We start from the raw sequence: 13,405 nt of genomic DNA, 5'->3' as shown, positions 1-13,405 counted from the left end.
TGGTTGATTACCAAAATAGCGTTTGAATTTTTTTTTTTTGTCAACTGACTAATCAATTATTCATTCATTAATATCAGCTCTACTTCAAAGTGAGGTCTTTCATGGCACAATGTGTTGACATGTTTCAGTGAGTCAAATATAAAATATAAAAGCCTTACCTGCTCACTCAATTCACCAGCTGAGTGCTTACAATGTAAATGAAATGTATGGGTGTTGTCGTGTCTGCATTTTATGCATTTGTTCATGCAAGATCGGTATGTAAAGTCAGCCCCCCATGCAGAAAACATGACATCAGCCTCAGGGGCACAGTTAGGTGATTTTAATAACAACTTGGATCAAAGGCACTGAGCTCAGCAGACGCCACATGGTAACACGTATTCGTCACAGCGTTCAGTATGCCACTGCTGTCCACGGAATAATTTAATAAAGAAAAGAGAAATAGAGTGAGTGAAAGGGTATAATCTGAAGAAGGAGAAGAAAAACAAATTAAAAGGGCAATTGTTTGGGAAGGAAGTGTGCATGTGTCATACCTCATACAGACACTGATGAGCAATTCACAGGCATACATGCCCCCTCTTCGTACTCACAAATTCATGTGGTTCATATAGAAACATGCTGAGAATACAGATTCACAGGCAGGCGCATACATAGTTACCAGATTGCTGAAGCTGAGAATTTGCTCAAAGTCAGAAAAAAAATGAGAAGCACCAATTAATAATACTTCTGACAACTTCTCTCATCTCTCCATCCTCTTTCCACCTCTCTCTGAACCCTTTGTGTGCAACGTTCTGACAGTAATTCAATGTAATTCCACTATCATCCCATCTGCAAAATGTCAACCCTGTTCAGTAATGATGTGGTGTGGAGAAATAGATCAGTACCTGGCAGCAACGTCATCATCAAACTGGATGTTAATGTTTTTGTTGCATTATACCAGAGATCAGAGCACAGTAATGTTGTGTTAAATTCCAACAGAGCCGAGTTCTACGAGGTTGTTATGATCTTTGATTTCTCACAGTCAACACCTCCAGTATTTAACACAGTATTATAATACCATGCTATTAACAAGCCAACCACAAGGGATGGCAAGCAACCGCCACAACTGTCAGTGTTTTTTCTGTCTTCCAGGGGAGCACAGCGTATTTACACTCTACACCAGTAGCATGATGAGTTGCTGAGCACCTTCTCTGCATGACCAACTTTGCAATGTCACCTTTGTTTTTTACCCATTTGTCCAATCACAGTGAAGGAGGGGCTGAACGAAAACCACAAAGACCACCAGTCACATTACTAAACAACAAATCCAATGGAGGAGAAATTAATACTAAACCCACAAAAGTTGGCAGGTCCATCCTCTCTCATAACACGCTTCAGCCTTCCCTTCATCCAAAGCAAGTATTATACTTTGTGCCTGTAAAATAAAAATCACTGTACCCCTTATTGCACCTCATTGCCCGCTCTGTATTTTGCATTTAACATGAACAAGTATTTTGTTTGTTTTAAAACAGTCATATTTGGCATTGTATGAAAAACAACCTAATAATAGCCCAACAGTAAAGCCTATTTAAAGAGCGCTAAACCGAGGATAAATGAATACCGCATATCACACTGCTGAGCCACCCTTAATCACCGCAGGGGAAATTCCTTCACCACAAAAGCCCGGCTTCTCTATACTGTACCATCTGCACTGCAATTGACAGTTTTTGTTCCTTTTTTTGGCCAGCAGGAGAGATTCACAGTGGATCCTTGTAAATCCAGTAAAAGAGCTGTCAGAGGAGCTCCTGTGAAAGAGACAGGGGCCCCGAGGATATCACTTGTTATATAGGCAGCAGCAGTCTGTCTGATGGGCCTTTAGTTTCAACACTGGCATGGGGATTCAGATGTGAATTTTATCGATGGAAGAGGAAGGGTAGAAAAGTTACTTTTTGCTGTGGATCCAAAGAGTAAGACCAAGAGAGTAACAGGTCGGTTGTGACACAGACTATGGCAGCATGCTCAGTTTGCTTAAAAATATCTGCTCTGAGAGTCATAAAACTATCTGCTTCCTTAGCACATACTACATACTGCAGTTTTATAATCATCAACTGGCATCCAAACAGGGGCAGGGCAGATCCAGCATGAAGATCCCCCCACCTGATCATCCATACATGCTAATATAAAGGACAATACATTTCATTAATTCTATTTCAACTTGATATATGGGCTTAATGTTTCCTTCAAATTCGTATTCACCCCAATGCCAGTTAGTCACAGGCGCATGGCGCGACAGTTAAGGGAACATCCTGCTGCTGTTGGGCTGCAACAAAACCACCAGTAAAGTGCTGTGCTGTACTTTTATAAACAAAGGACAGTGCATAATAGATTCTTTTAACAATTACTTCGAAGAAAAAAACTTGTTTGTGATAATTGCTGGGAAGCCTGTGTTTTCACAGTGACGCTGTTTCTGCGATGAAGGTTTAATTACAAACGCAAGATGGCTTTTGGGAGGACAGATTTGTTTTTAGGGGAAAGGACTGCACTTTCAATCGATCATCATGGTGGTAAGCACCTAATACCATAGTTAAGGTGAGTAAAACAGCAATGTCACTTGTGACTTTGCTGTTTTACTGTGAACTTTACACCTTGCATTAAAATGCATCTCGTATCCAGACTGTATCCAGATATATATCCACATTCCTAGTAGTGATATAAAACCTCTTGTTTACTTTTGCCAGACCAAATTGAGAGCAAACACTTTGTTTCTTCTTGGCTTGTGTTTTGAACACCAATAAGTTTCCTTGCTGTTTTCTTGCTCGTAGCTTTGCTGACTTAGCAGGTACAGGTTGTTGCCTCACTGGTTCGGAACAGTTGCACACAGTTAAACATGTCCACCCATGTAGTTGCTGTGTGCAAGCTGAAAACACAACTGCTTTTACACTTGTGTTTGACGTGTTCACAATGCATCCCTGACCACCTGCGAAGGAGGTTTGGTCAATCAGATTCACAACCAGTCCTCTGTGCATTTTGGGTGCATTTACACCTTTGCTTTTATGTGGTCAAGCACCGTCTGATTGCAATCCAATCACCCAAAACACTTTCTTAAAGTGTTTTGGGTAAAGACAGGCTCTGTTGCTCCCTATTTAGCCCTCTCTCTTCTATCCTGTTGGGCAGCTAAAGAGGGAGACAACATGATCAATAAAATCATTGATATCAGTCTGCACTAATGCCTGCTTTTGGTTTTTGGCTCTCAGCTCCATTCAAATCACTCTCCTGCCACACCATGGAATGAACCTGACACGCCATCCTGGAACTTCTTCTAATTAACAAGTGAGTGCAGGAAGCACATGAAGCATTTGCACGAGGATGACTCCATCATCCTTAACTTTAACATCCGAAAAAGCTGTACAGCACTGCTGGGATCAAATCAGAGCAGCAGTAACACCAATGTTAACAACAATAAAATGACAGCAAGTGCTATTATTATATCTTTATTCTTACATTAATAACTAGCAAACAAACAGACAGTTACTTCAGATTTAGCTGCTGCAGACCGTGTGAATATTTTATTCAGCAATGAAAAGAGAGGCATTAGTCTTATCAATTGCTGCCACATACAAGATAAAAGGTTTTTAACTCAGAGCTACTTTGAGCTGCAAACCAGTCACTATAATTAATATTACTATCAGTGACTTTCAGGACACCCAAGGGCACAGCAACTGTTCACAGAAAAACTGACAGACAACTAATGTTTGTTACTCTGCCCTCAGTTCAATATAACAGGCCCCTGTAGGGATTTACTCCTATAATCATGTATAGATTTGACACACTCTCTCTTTTCGCTCTCCCCTGTTCTTCCTCTTGCTCCTTTTACCATCCATGCATCCCTCTGAGGGAGCTGAATACCTGTTTGTGTTATGTTAATCACAGCACAGCAAAATCAGTGGGTTTAAATTTCCAGATCCTTATTTTCACCTATAAGTATCAATCAATCAAATTTGTCTTTTGAAATTATACAAGGGACAGTTCTGGTTAAAATTTCAGCTCCTTTAACTTGTGCACTGTCATTTCTTTTTGTTGTGATTAACCAGTCACTTCTCACATTGTTGGCTGCTGCTTTCTAATTGTCCATGTTTACGCATGGTTCTGGTCATCCATGTTTCTGGTTGTGGAATTTTTTAACTGTCCACACATCACAACCTTGACGTCCGTATGGACAGTCATCCTGAACACAGGTAGGGCATTTGAGACGAGAACGTGTTGGAACAGCGTATAGCAGTGATTCACAACAGGACAGCACCTCACATTCCCACCGTCACACCAGTCCTTCTTCACCATAAAGCACTTAACTTCTCAACTGACCACAACTTTAGCGGAGCTGACAGAGAGGCGACTGGAAGTGTTCATGCCTATGTCACAATAGCCCACAAATTGAAAGTAAGTAGCACTGACTTATACAAAGTCTTAACAATGAAAACAATGACTGCCTACTCTGTGCTCACAATCAAAATAAAATCAATAAATGCAGATACTGTTCATACATTCATGACATGGACAGCATTTCAGTTCAGTCAGCTTTCGTTGCATCACGTCATCCCCCCTTTTTCCAGTCTCAATATTCCTGTCACTCCTTTGTCCCTTTAGTTCAGCCCTCATGACTTAAAGTCTTACTTAAATATGTTTGCTGTGTGTGTGTGTGTGTGTGTGTGTGTGTGTGTGTGTGTGTGTGTGTGTGTGTGTGTGTGTGTGTGTGTGTGCGCGCATGTGTGGTAAAGTGTTCCAAATTGAATGATGGCACTACAGAGCCAAGGACATGATTACCATAGCAACAAGCAGATAATGCATTGGTTAGGGCCGTTGAGTATTTGTTGTGAGCTGGTTTGGAGCGCGACCAGTAGGCACAAAAAATTCCTTCCTTAATTCATTATCATCTGTCTCATTTTAACCTTTTTTTCCCACTTTGTATAATTTGTTGGAAAAAAAATGTGGAAATGAACAGCTGCCATTTCTCTATAACACAAACAGACAAGCGCACATGCAGGGACTTTCGGTGTCAGTATTTTCACACATTACTGCAAAAATACCTGATAAGAAAATTACAACTAAAACATTTAGGTCTTTCACATAAACGCACACACACAGAGCGCCTTCACACCTCCTTCGTCGGATGGCACATCACACAGACACGTTTACAGTAGTTGCTAATCTGGCCTTTCACACCACTATGCTGTGCAAGCTCTCAGCAGGCTACGTACAGTAGCTGAGCTGACACCAGCCTTCCTCTGCCAAATTAGCAGTTTGTGAGTTGGCTCATGCAAAAGCTTGCCCAGTGTTCACAAAGCCTTCATGTTTTTTTATTGCAACACATGTTGAAACGTCATCAGGAATTGGCTTTTTTCTGCCATTTTTTTTTTTTCTCACATGGGCACATCAGAGACTAAACATGTAAAAAAAAAACTGTAGGCCTTGATTTTTCTTACTATCAACTTTCCTTAAATCACTTTTTAACACAAATACTGATAGAGTTTTTTAAAAAAATAAGAAGCTCTTTGTTATCCTGTGATGATGAATTATGTGTCTACACTTAGCTTTGCTGCACTTTCACTGATTTGTGCGTTTCAGAGTCACTAGTATCTGGCCGTGACTGCTGCAACCCATTAAAAGCCTCCCATCTCCCACATCTGCTGCCTCGCTTTTCTCTCTTTATGGGAAAAAATAAACCACTGTAATAAAAGATAATAGTATGTGTGATGCACAAACCCGTACATCCACACTAAGGTTAGCAAAATAATCAGATAGAAAGTGAGAACTATAAAGACGGGGGAAATATGCAACAATAATGCACAGATAAGCCTGTATATGTGTAATCACACACATTTGTCATTCTGTCAACATGAGTTCAGCCTGAGATGAGTCACAGTATTGCACTTTTATTCTAACAGGCTTTGCTATTGGTTAACCCCTTCGAGGTTCTGTCTGAACATCCTGAGACAGATCGATTCCCTCATGGATTGAAACATTGCAGTGTTTAAAATGTTCTCCATCTCTATGAAATCGCTGTACACACATATACCACAGGCCAGCTGGACCTGCCACAGGTAAAACGGCAGTCTCACAGGTTTTTCATTGAGCGTGCTGCCACCTGAATGGACCTGATGTATGTTAGCGCAGAAGGTCAGAGCCTCAGTAAGGTTAACTGAAAGTGCAGCCTAACCAAACATAGCTGCATACTAAATGAAGCATTTAAATACTTCACACATTTCTGTGGGGGGTTGTTCTGACACACATACATACAGTATAGCTGATTTATTAATAGATCTGATATTAAATCAAGCACGGCCTCATGCCTCCTAATGCTTCCTTCTATCAATTAAACCTACCTCCCGCTTCTCTGTGTGTGTGTGTGTGTCCAACGAGGACACAACAGAAACCTCATTTTAAATGCTGCCAAGCTAGGAGCTCAGTCTGATTCACAGCTTGCTATCATAGCGCACAGTGTCGCTGTGAAAGGGGCGCACATAGCAACTTGCACCCTGGTGGCTCAATCTATACAATGCAAACTGCATACAAACAGTCACACAACCACGCAGGGTTTGAATCCTTTCACGAGAGCCATCTAAATCTGCTCCCTATCTCTTCTGTGTGTCTCCTTTCACCTGTCTGACTGATTGACTGATGCAAATGTTGTTTACCGAGTCTGAAAGTAGAGGAAATCGTTATCAATTGAATGAGCTCGCCGCACAGTGCATCAGAATTATGGTAGCAGACTTAATACGTTTTGGTAACAGAAAAATAGCCCAGTAAACCCTTTGTTTCTGCTGTACTGACAGAAATGCAAAAAGTGTACATAAATCCGCCATAATCCAGAATCTTATCAGTGTATTCAGATTTACAGTGATGTATCCACCACCCCCACCTTTCCACACATGCACGAACCAAGCCTGCTCCTGTTCTATTCCTCTGCTGCGGTCAGAACTTATACAAATTTAAATGATTTAAGCTCAGTCAAGCTTGCATAGGGCAACAACATATTACATCATTCAATAAGTCAATAAGAAAAGTAGTAAAAATCTGTTGATGCAGTTAAAATATTGTGTATGCACCTCAACAGAGCATCAGAGTTGAATTTAGGAGCACCAACACAGACTCTCTGCCATTAACCTGCATGTAGGTTGTTATTGATACAAAGACAAGCTCCTTGGTCCTGTTACAGTTCATTTTATTTTATTAGGTATAATCGGCAAACCTTAAAAGTCCTTCATCATAATTTCTGTCATGCAGTTCGACACGTGTATTCATAGAGATAAATCGTTAAGCAGCCTTACCCCTCATGTCACCCTTGTGTGTAAGACGCACATCAAATAAAAGGCACACACACACACAGATACAGACTGAGAAGCTAACACATCCTCACTTGTCACGCTTTCACCTACAACGCAGTGCCAGAGCAGATGGTGAGTACAACCCTGAGTTCACTTGAAACAAAAAGAAACACAGCGAGAGGTGGAGGAGGAGGATAGAGACTGTCTATCTCATCCCAAACTGTCCTTCCCGAAGAATTACTGTCAGCAAGAGACAATGCAGCACTGAGTGATTAGCACACACGCACAGGTATTGTCTCTTGTCATCTCTCTCTGTCTCTTTTCATTTCCGTCTCCCTCTTCTTCTCTCTGCATCTTTTCTCTCATTGTTCCTATAGAGCCACCAGCAGAAACTCTAGCCCATCCTCGTCTATTGTTATAAAGCAATTTTCACCATCCTCTGCCTACTGAACTTTTAATGACAAACTGACAGAAAGACCGCACTGGCACATGACGCGGCAACCTAAAGAGAAAGCTGTGGATATGGAAGTGTATATGTATGTGTATATAATACTGCTCACATGCCAAGCTATTCTTTTAGGAGGAGCATTCAATCAATCACCTTAAAACTACCATCATGTGCAGTGCATTACATAAAATAACAGCATCACTATCAACAACCAATTTTCAAAACTGACACCAGTGAGCTCAACTAAAGTGTGCAGCTTCTGATAGGATTAGCATATGCTTTAAATATGTCCTCTATGTCTGCACATATATTTACTATGCATTTATTATCTAAACTGTGCTGCACTGAAGCTGTATGTAAACGTTTCTTATCGCTGCCTGACATATGGGCACCTTTGTGCTCACAAACATATGACTAACAAAACAAAATCCTGGCGCACACAACAACACACTCATAGCATCACTGTAAGTGAATGTCAGCTACAGATTGTCAACGTTCATCTACTATCCATCAAACCATCTGTTAAATGATGATCAAGACTTAGGACCAAATTGCTCAGCTTTAGAACATCTCATCTTTTTTTTGGATAACTGTCTAAATACAAATGTGTTCATGCATCTTCCATTACATCAAATCTAACTGTCGGCAAATGTGTTTTTAAGATGTGCATGTATTAACATGAGAGTTCTTTGGCCTGATGCAGCATCAAACATTCCCACAGGCCAATGTTTTTTCAGGAATTTCAGCAACATTGTCACCCTTCATCCAGTCATGGAGCCCATTGGCTATTGTTTGCCAACAATAAAGCCTCTGGGGGCACTTACCAATATTTCTGGAGATCCGGTGTACCTTGCATATATCCTGGCCAAGATGTCCTTTTCCACGTGCCGTTCATTGGTTTCAGTTTTATTAGCAACTCTAGATGGGTCCAAACCACATTTCAGTTAATCTCTATAAACTGATAACTGCATACAAAAACAGATAATTTATAAAAGCTAAATAATGCTTCTGGTTGCTGATGGGTTCCGAGAAGTGCTTTCCACCTCTTTCGCTATCAACATGAACTGTTATCCTGCAGGTAACCAAAGGCCATTCAAATGTGACTGGTCATCACTACTTAGCTTCTGATAATAACGTCTTGTACAGTTGCCTACAGATTCTGCATACATATGCAGATATCTGTTTATAGAGATTAAACTCAGCTGTGATATGACATGTTCAGTCTTTTTCAGGCTCCTGGCATGTTACTTTCCGACCCAAGAGCTTCATCAGATGCAAACACAATCTGTTGGCACCAAGATCAGGGGAAAACTCAGTGGCAGAAACACTCACCAAACATTACTTGCTTTTAAACGATATTAAAATGTTCTTTCTCTCCAGCTATTATGTATAGATTTCGCAAAATAGTCTTTGGCTGTGATGTGTGGCTGTGGTATCATATTAGTGTCTGACCTGTTGTCTTCATGTGTGTTTTAAAAGTGAACCCATATACACTGAACAATCACATCCCATCAGGAGGTGTCATGAGATTTCTCAGTTACAAAAACACAGCTGTCAGTTATCTAAAGCATGAGACATTCGTCTTTACAAACTTTAGAGCTTCAGAGGTTCTCTTCATGAAGTCTGATCAGCTCTTCCCAGCAGTGCTGACACATCAATATGGTCAAAAAACATTGGCAGAGGGTCATCAAGGTATACCGATGCTAATCCAGTGTCTGCTTAACATTGATTTCAACGATTTGGGCACAGTTTAATGTTATTAGCATCTTTCTGTGGTCAGTTATGACAGAAGCAACACTGTAAAGTTTAAAGAAAGACTTCAAAGAGTGCTTACTATTTGGACTCCTCTAGCTCTACAGAGCTGAATCAAATTGTTGCTAGCAGGTGAGTTTGCTCTCAGCTAAATATCACCTGCCAGTCATAGCTCTGTAAATTTCACTTTTACTTGCGGCCCCCATCAGTCTCGCCTGTTGTTTCCAACACAGAGTGACATGGCAGCGAGCCATGTCCTGCACGCTGCTCACCCGTCTCCCAGCTCTCATTACTGGTCAAGCCGCATCATAGCCAACTTACATTACATATTGTCTAGACTACTCAGAGTCTGGACATTATGTAATGCAAGTCCAGTCTAAAATGAAATCAAGATTTTCTGTTTTCTATACAACAGTGTTATAATTGTCCTAGCCAGGTGTTTCAATACATAAAATGTCTGTTGTCCATGATGGAAATTTTCCTTCAGTTCACCATAACACATAGCATAAAGGCATGCATAAAAATGTGCATTCACCATAGCACATACCATAAAAAACATACACACCACATACATTTTACATTAAATTTGCAATACTAGATATAACTGTAGAAGACATATGAAACGCTTCATTCTGTTAATATCAAGTTTCTTTCACTGTCCTCCACTGCCCTGTGCAGTAGTCAAGAATACGTATGTTTCCATTTTTAGCTCAACACATAAAACACTTGCGGCAGTAGAATAAGCTGAGAAACTGTATGCTCTGCGAAAAGCCAATACTGTAGCAAACACAATTACTAAAGCAGAAGAAATCCAGATCAATGACACTAAATTATGCCTCTGAAATCTAAACATTTACTAGAGTTTTTTTAAAGAGACTCACTCACACTTAGCAGTATCCCGGATATGTTTCTAGCCTTTTTATCCAGGTTAAAACTCAAAATACGTGAAGGTCGTCCACTTAACAAAAAGAAAAAAAAATCTTTTCACTGTGGATAAAAAAATTATTTTCCTGCGGTACATATGCAAAGCGTGATGAGCAATCCCAACTACTACAAGTCCTAAAACAACGTCCAAATTTACCCACAGGAGCAAAACTATTGTCAGAGTAAAGTCTGATGTCTCTACAGCCCCTTTAATGATACTTAGCGCTACCTTCAACTTGTAATCTGTCACCATCTCCTCTCAATGCACACACCAAACATGTTTTCATACACACTCCGACACACACATAAACAAATCTGATTTCCCAGCGATCTGTGGAGCATGAAAAGAAAGTAATGGCACCATATTTTATGTAAGATTCACAGCCTGAGGCCATGAGAGTCAAAGACACAAGTCAGCTGAGCAACAGCGCTGCTGAGGTCAAATCCGACTCAGACACTCTGCCCACACCGCAGAGCTGTCTCACCAAACCATAGCGAGAGGCAGAGTGAAGAGAGACAGAAAAAATAAAGTGTTTAGGTGTGTGGGAGCAAAGCAAACGCAAAAGAGTCCTCTTCCATTCATGGCCTTTGAAAGCATTAGAAATTGAGTATTTGTGAGCACAATAGAAAATGAGGCACAGAGGTTTAAGATTTATGTAAGTCAGACGGGAAATGTGAGAAAGTGTTAATGCATTGTGGGAAGAAAGAAGGAAAGAGAGAGGAGACCTGGTGATAGACAGACCAGACAAAGAGGCTGCAGGAACTGTCAGTAAACTTGCACCAGGTAGCAGACAGCATTTATTCATAAATCCTGTCAGGTTTGCTCATGACATCCAAAGTGAATGAGCAGCTTCTGTATGACTTACTGATAAGTCTGGAGACTGAGGATCACATTTGAAATGTGTAGCGCAAGCTCACTGAAAACATACTGCAGGCTTGGCAGAAGGTGCTTCAGATGGTGCTGGCAAGAGCAGCTTTATGAAATGCCTCAATGAGGCACAAAAAGGCATGCACGTGAGAATTTCAAGGCTGAAAAGGGGACTTCTGTGGCTTTTGGTGAGGCAACGGGGTATCAAGCTCATTCACATGAAAAGACTCTTTAAAGCACTATATTAGTTTCTCTGGGTTCTGCATAATTAAGGGTCTGTAATATGATTGAAATCAGTTTTAAGATACTAATATGGATAATTCTCTGATATATTTATTCATATGGCTATGATTAAATTTCAACAAAAAATGATTAACAGTGCTGCAATAGAATAAAGTGTCTTTCAAGGCAGCATGTAAATCTTTGGAAGTTTTTTTCATTCAATCTTTTAAACTTTTTAATGAAATATGTGAAAGAATTGCATAAAACAAAAAGACTTAAGTTGCATTCAAAATCACAAGTGTGCGGACAACTCGATTCTCATAAAATATTGAGCAGCATAATGAAAGAATAATGAAGATGAGGCAGCTGAGATGGAGTGAACGAGAAAAGAATTATGGACAGAAACATGAGCAGCATGACAGCACACACAAACATGTGGAAGCAAAAAAGCTAGCTATAGCTTTTTTTTTCGAAGGTACATACCTAACCCTCACTAAACCCTGCACATTACACACACACCTAACTCTGACACACACCTGTATTTCATGCCCGTGTGTTTTCCCGTCGACTCCTTGAGTGAAATGTGCCGTGGAGTGAAAGAGCCGAAGCTGCGGGCGATGATGGCCACAGTGCGGAACTTGGCCCGGGCTTGGTTCACCACATTGGGGCTGGTGGCACTCTGCTTGCTGTGGTCCCCATTCCCCCTCTTCAGGTTGTGGTCCGTGCAGGCGATGGACACCTGCATGGCTGAGCTTCGGCAGTGGGAGCAGAGCCCGACACGCAGAGGAAAAGTACAGATGGGACAGCAGGAGTGGAGACAGAGACTGGCAGGCAAGTCTCAAAGCGCTTTTGTTTAAAATCTCTCAATTCTTGTCCTCTTTTATTCAAAGTCTGTGTTCTGGTTCTCCTGTTTCTTTTGCAGTTGTCTTTTCGCAGATTAGGTCTTCAGTTGCTCACTTCCAAATGCTGTGTCTCCATTTGCATCACTTTGTTCTGTGAGGCAAAATAATGCTGCAAAAGCTTTTGCTCTGTTTTTTACTCTCACATCAAGTCTTCCATTTAAAGTCTTTCCGTGTAGACGAGAAGCAGCAGAGCAGGTCAATCATCAAAAGCCTTGAACGAACAAAAGAGACTCTTCAGTTCTTTGAGGGATCCCCAAATTATTTCCCCACGGTCTCTCCTGCTCCTGATGTCCTTCCTCTGAAGCCAAGCTCTATGAAATTCACTTACAGCTGCAGAATGACAAACAGAGGAGCTGGAGAGTGTGCAGAGGGATGGCAGAGAGAAAGAGAGCGAAAGAGAGAAACAGAGATGCGACCCAGACGCTCCGCTCTCCCCGGTCTGACTGTGGGAGGAGAGGGAGAGAGCGATAGAGAGAGAGAGAGAGAGAGGAAAGGGGAGAGCAGAGTGAAGGAGGAGGGGACAGGGTCAGAGAGCGGATAAGGAGACAGGGCAGGAGAGTAAGGAGGAAACAAGTCACTCTCAGGTCCTAGCAGGGTGCACCATCACACTTCTGCCATCAGCACTTTTTCCCATCTTGTCACTTCTTCTCCTCCTCTCCTCACTCTTCATCTCCTCCCTCTTCTTCACTCTCTTCAGCGCTCCCTTGCTCCTGCCTGCCGATGTTGATGCATGTCACTAATGTGCTTGTGCCCCAGTTTCCCCTTCTCTTACTCCTCTCCCCCTCTAGGTCTCTCTTCTCTCTGTGAAATTTGTTCTTTATCCGATATTTGGATGCTCCAGTCTTTTTCCCTTTTTCCTGTTTTTGTTTTTCTCAACAGGGAAGCTACTTCTCCGACAGCGCACCTTCAGGGAACTGAGAGGCATGAAGCGCAGCACTCTCTCTCACTCTCACTCCCACTCTCTTTCTGTCTCTCTTTCTCTCTCTCTCTG

The 13,405-nt window shown here is 41.4% G+C and overlaps 1 protein-coding gene across 1 annotated transcript in view; it reads right to left on the bottom strand.

Moving 5' to 3' along the window:
- The window catches only part of kcnab1a (potassium voltage-gated channel subfamily A regulatory beta subunit 1a), a 74,345-nt gene extending 61,667 nt beyond the window's left edge, over nucleotides 1-12,678 (bottom strand). Inside the window, exon 1 of the mRNA XM_042487339.1 lies at nucleotides 12,049-12,678. Within this exon, the coding sequence (XP_042343273.1) occupies nucleotides 12,049-12,257 (209 nt within the window). The 5' untranslated portion in view covers nucleotides 12,258-12,678. The remainder of the gene's footprint in view (nucleotides 1-12,048) is intronic.
- Between the last annotated feature and the right edge of the window lie 727 nt (nucleotides 12,679-13,405).

This window comes from Plectropomus leopardus, chromosome 5, assembly GCF_008729295.1.
Source record: "Plectropomus leopardus isolate mb chromosome 5, YSFRI_Pleo_2.0, whole genome shotgun sequence".
Classification (NCBI taxonomy): Eukaryota; Metazoa; Chordata; class Actinopteri; order Perciformes; family Serranidae; genus Plectropomus; species Plectropomus leopardus.
This window is presented reverse-complemented; position numbering and strand designations above follow the sequence as displayed.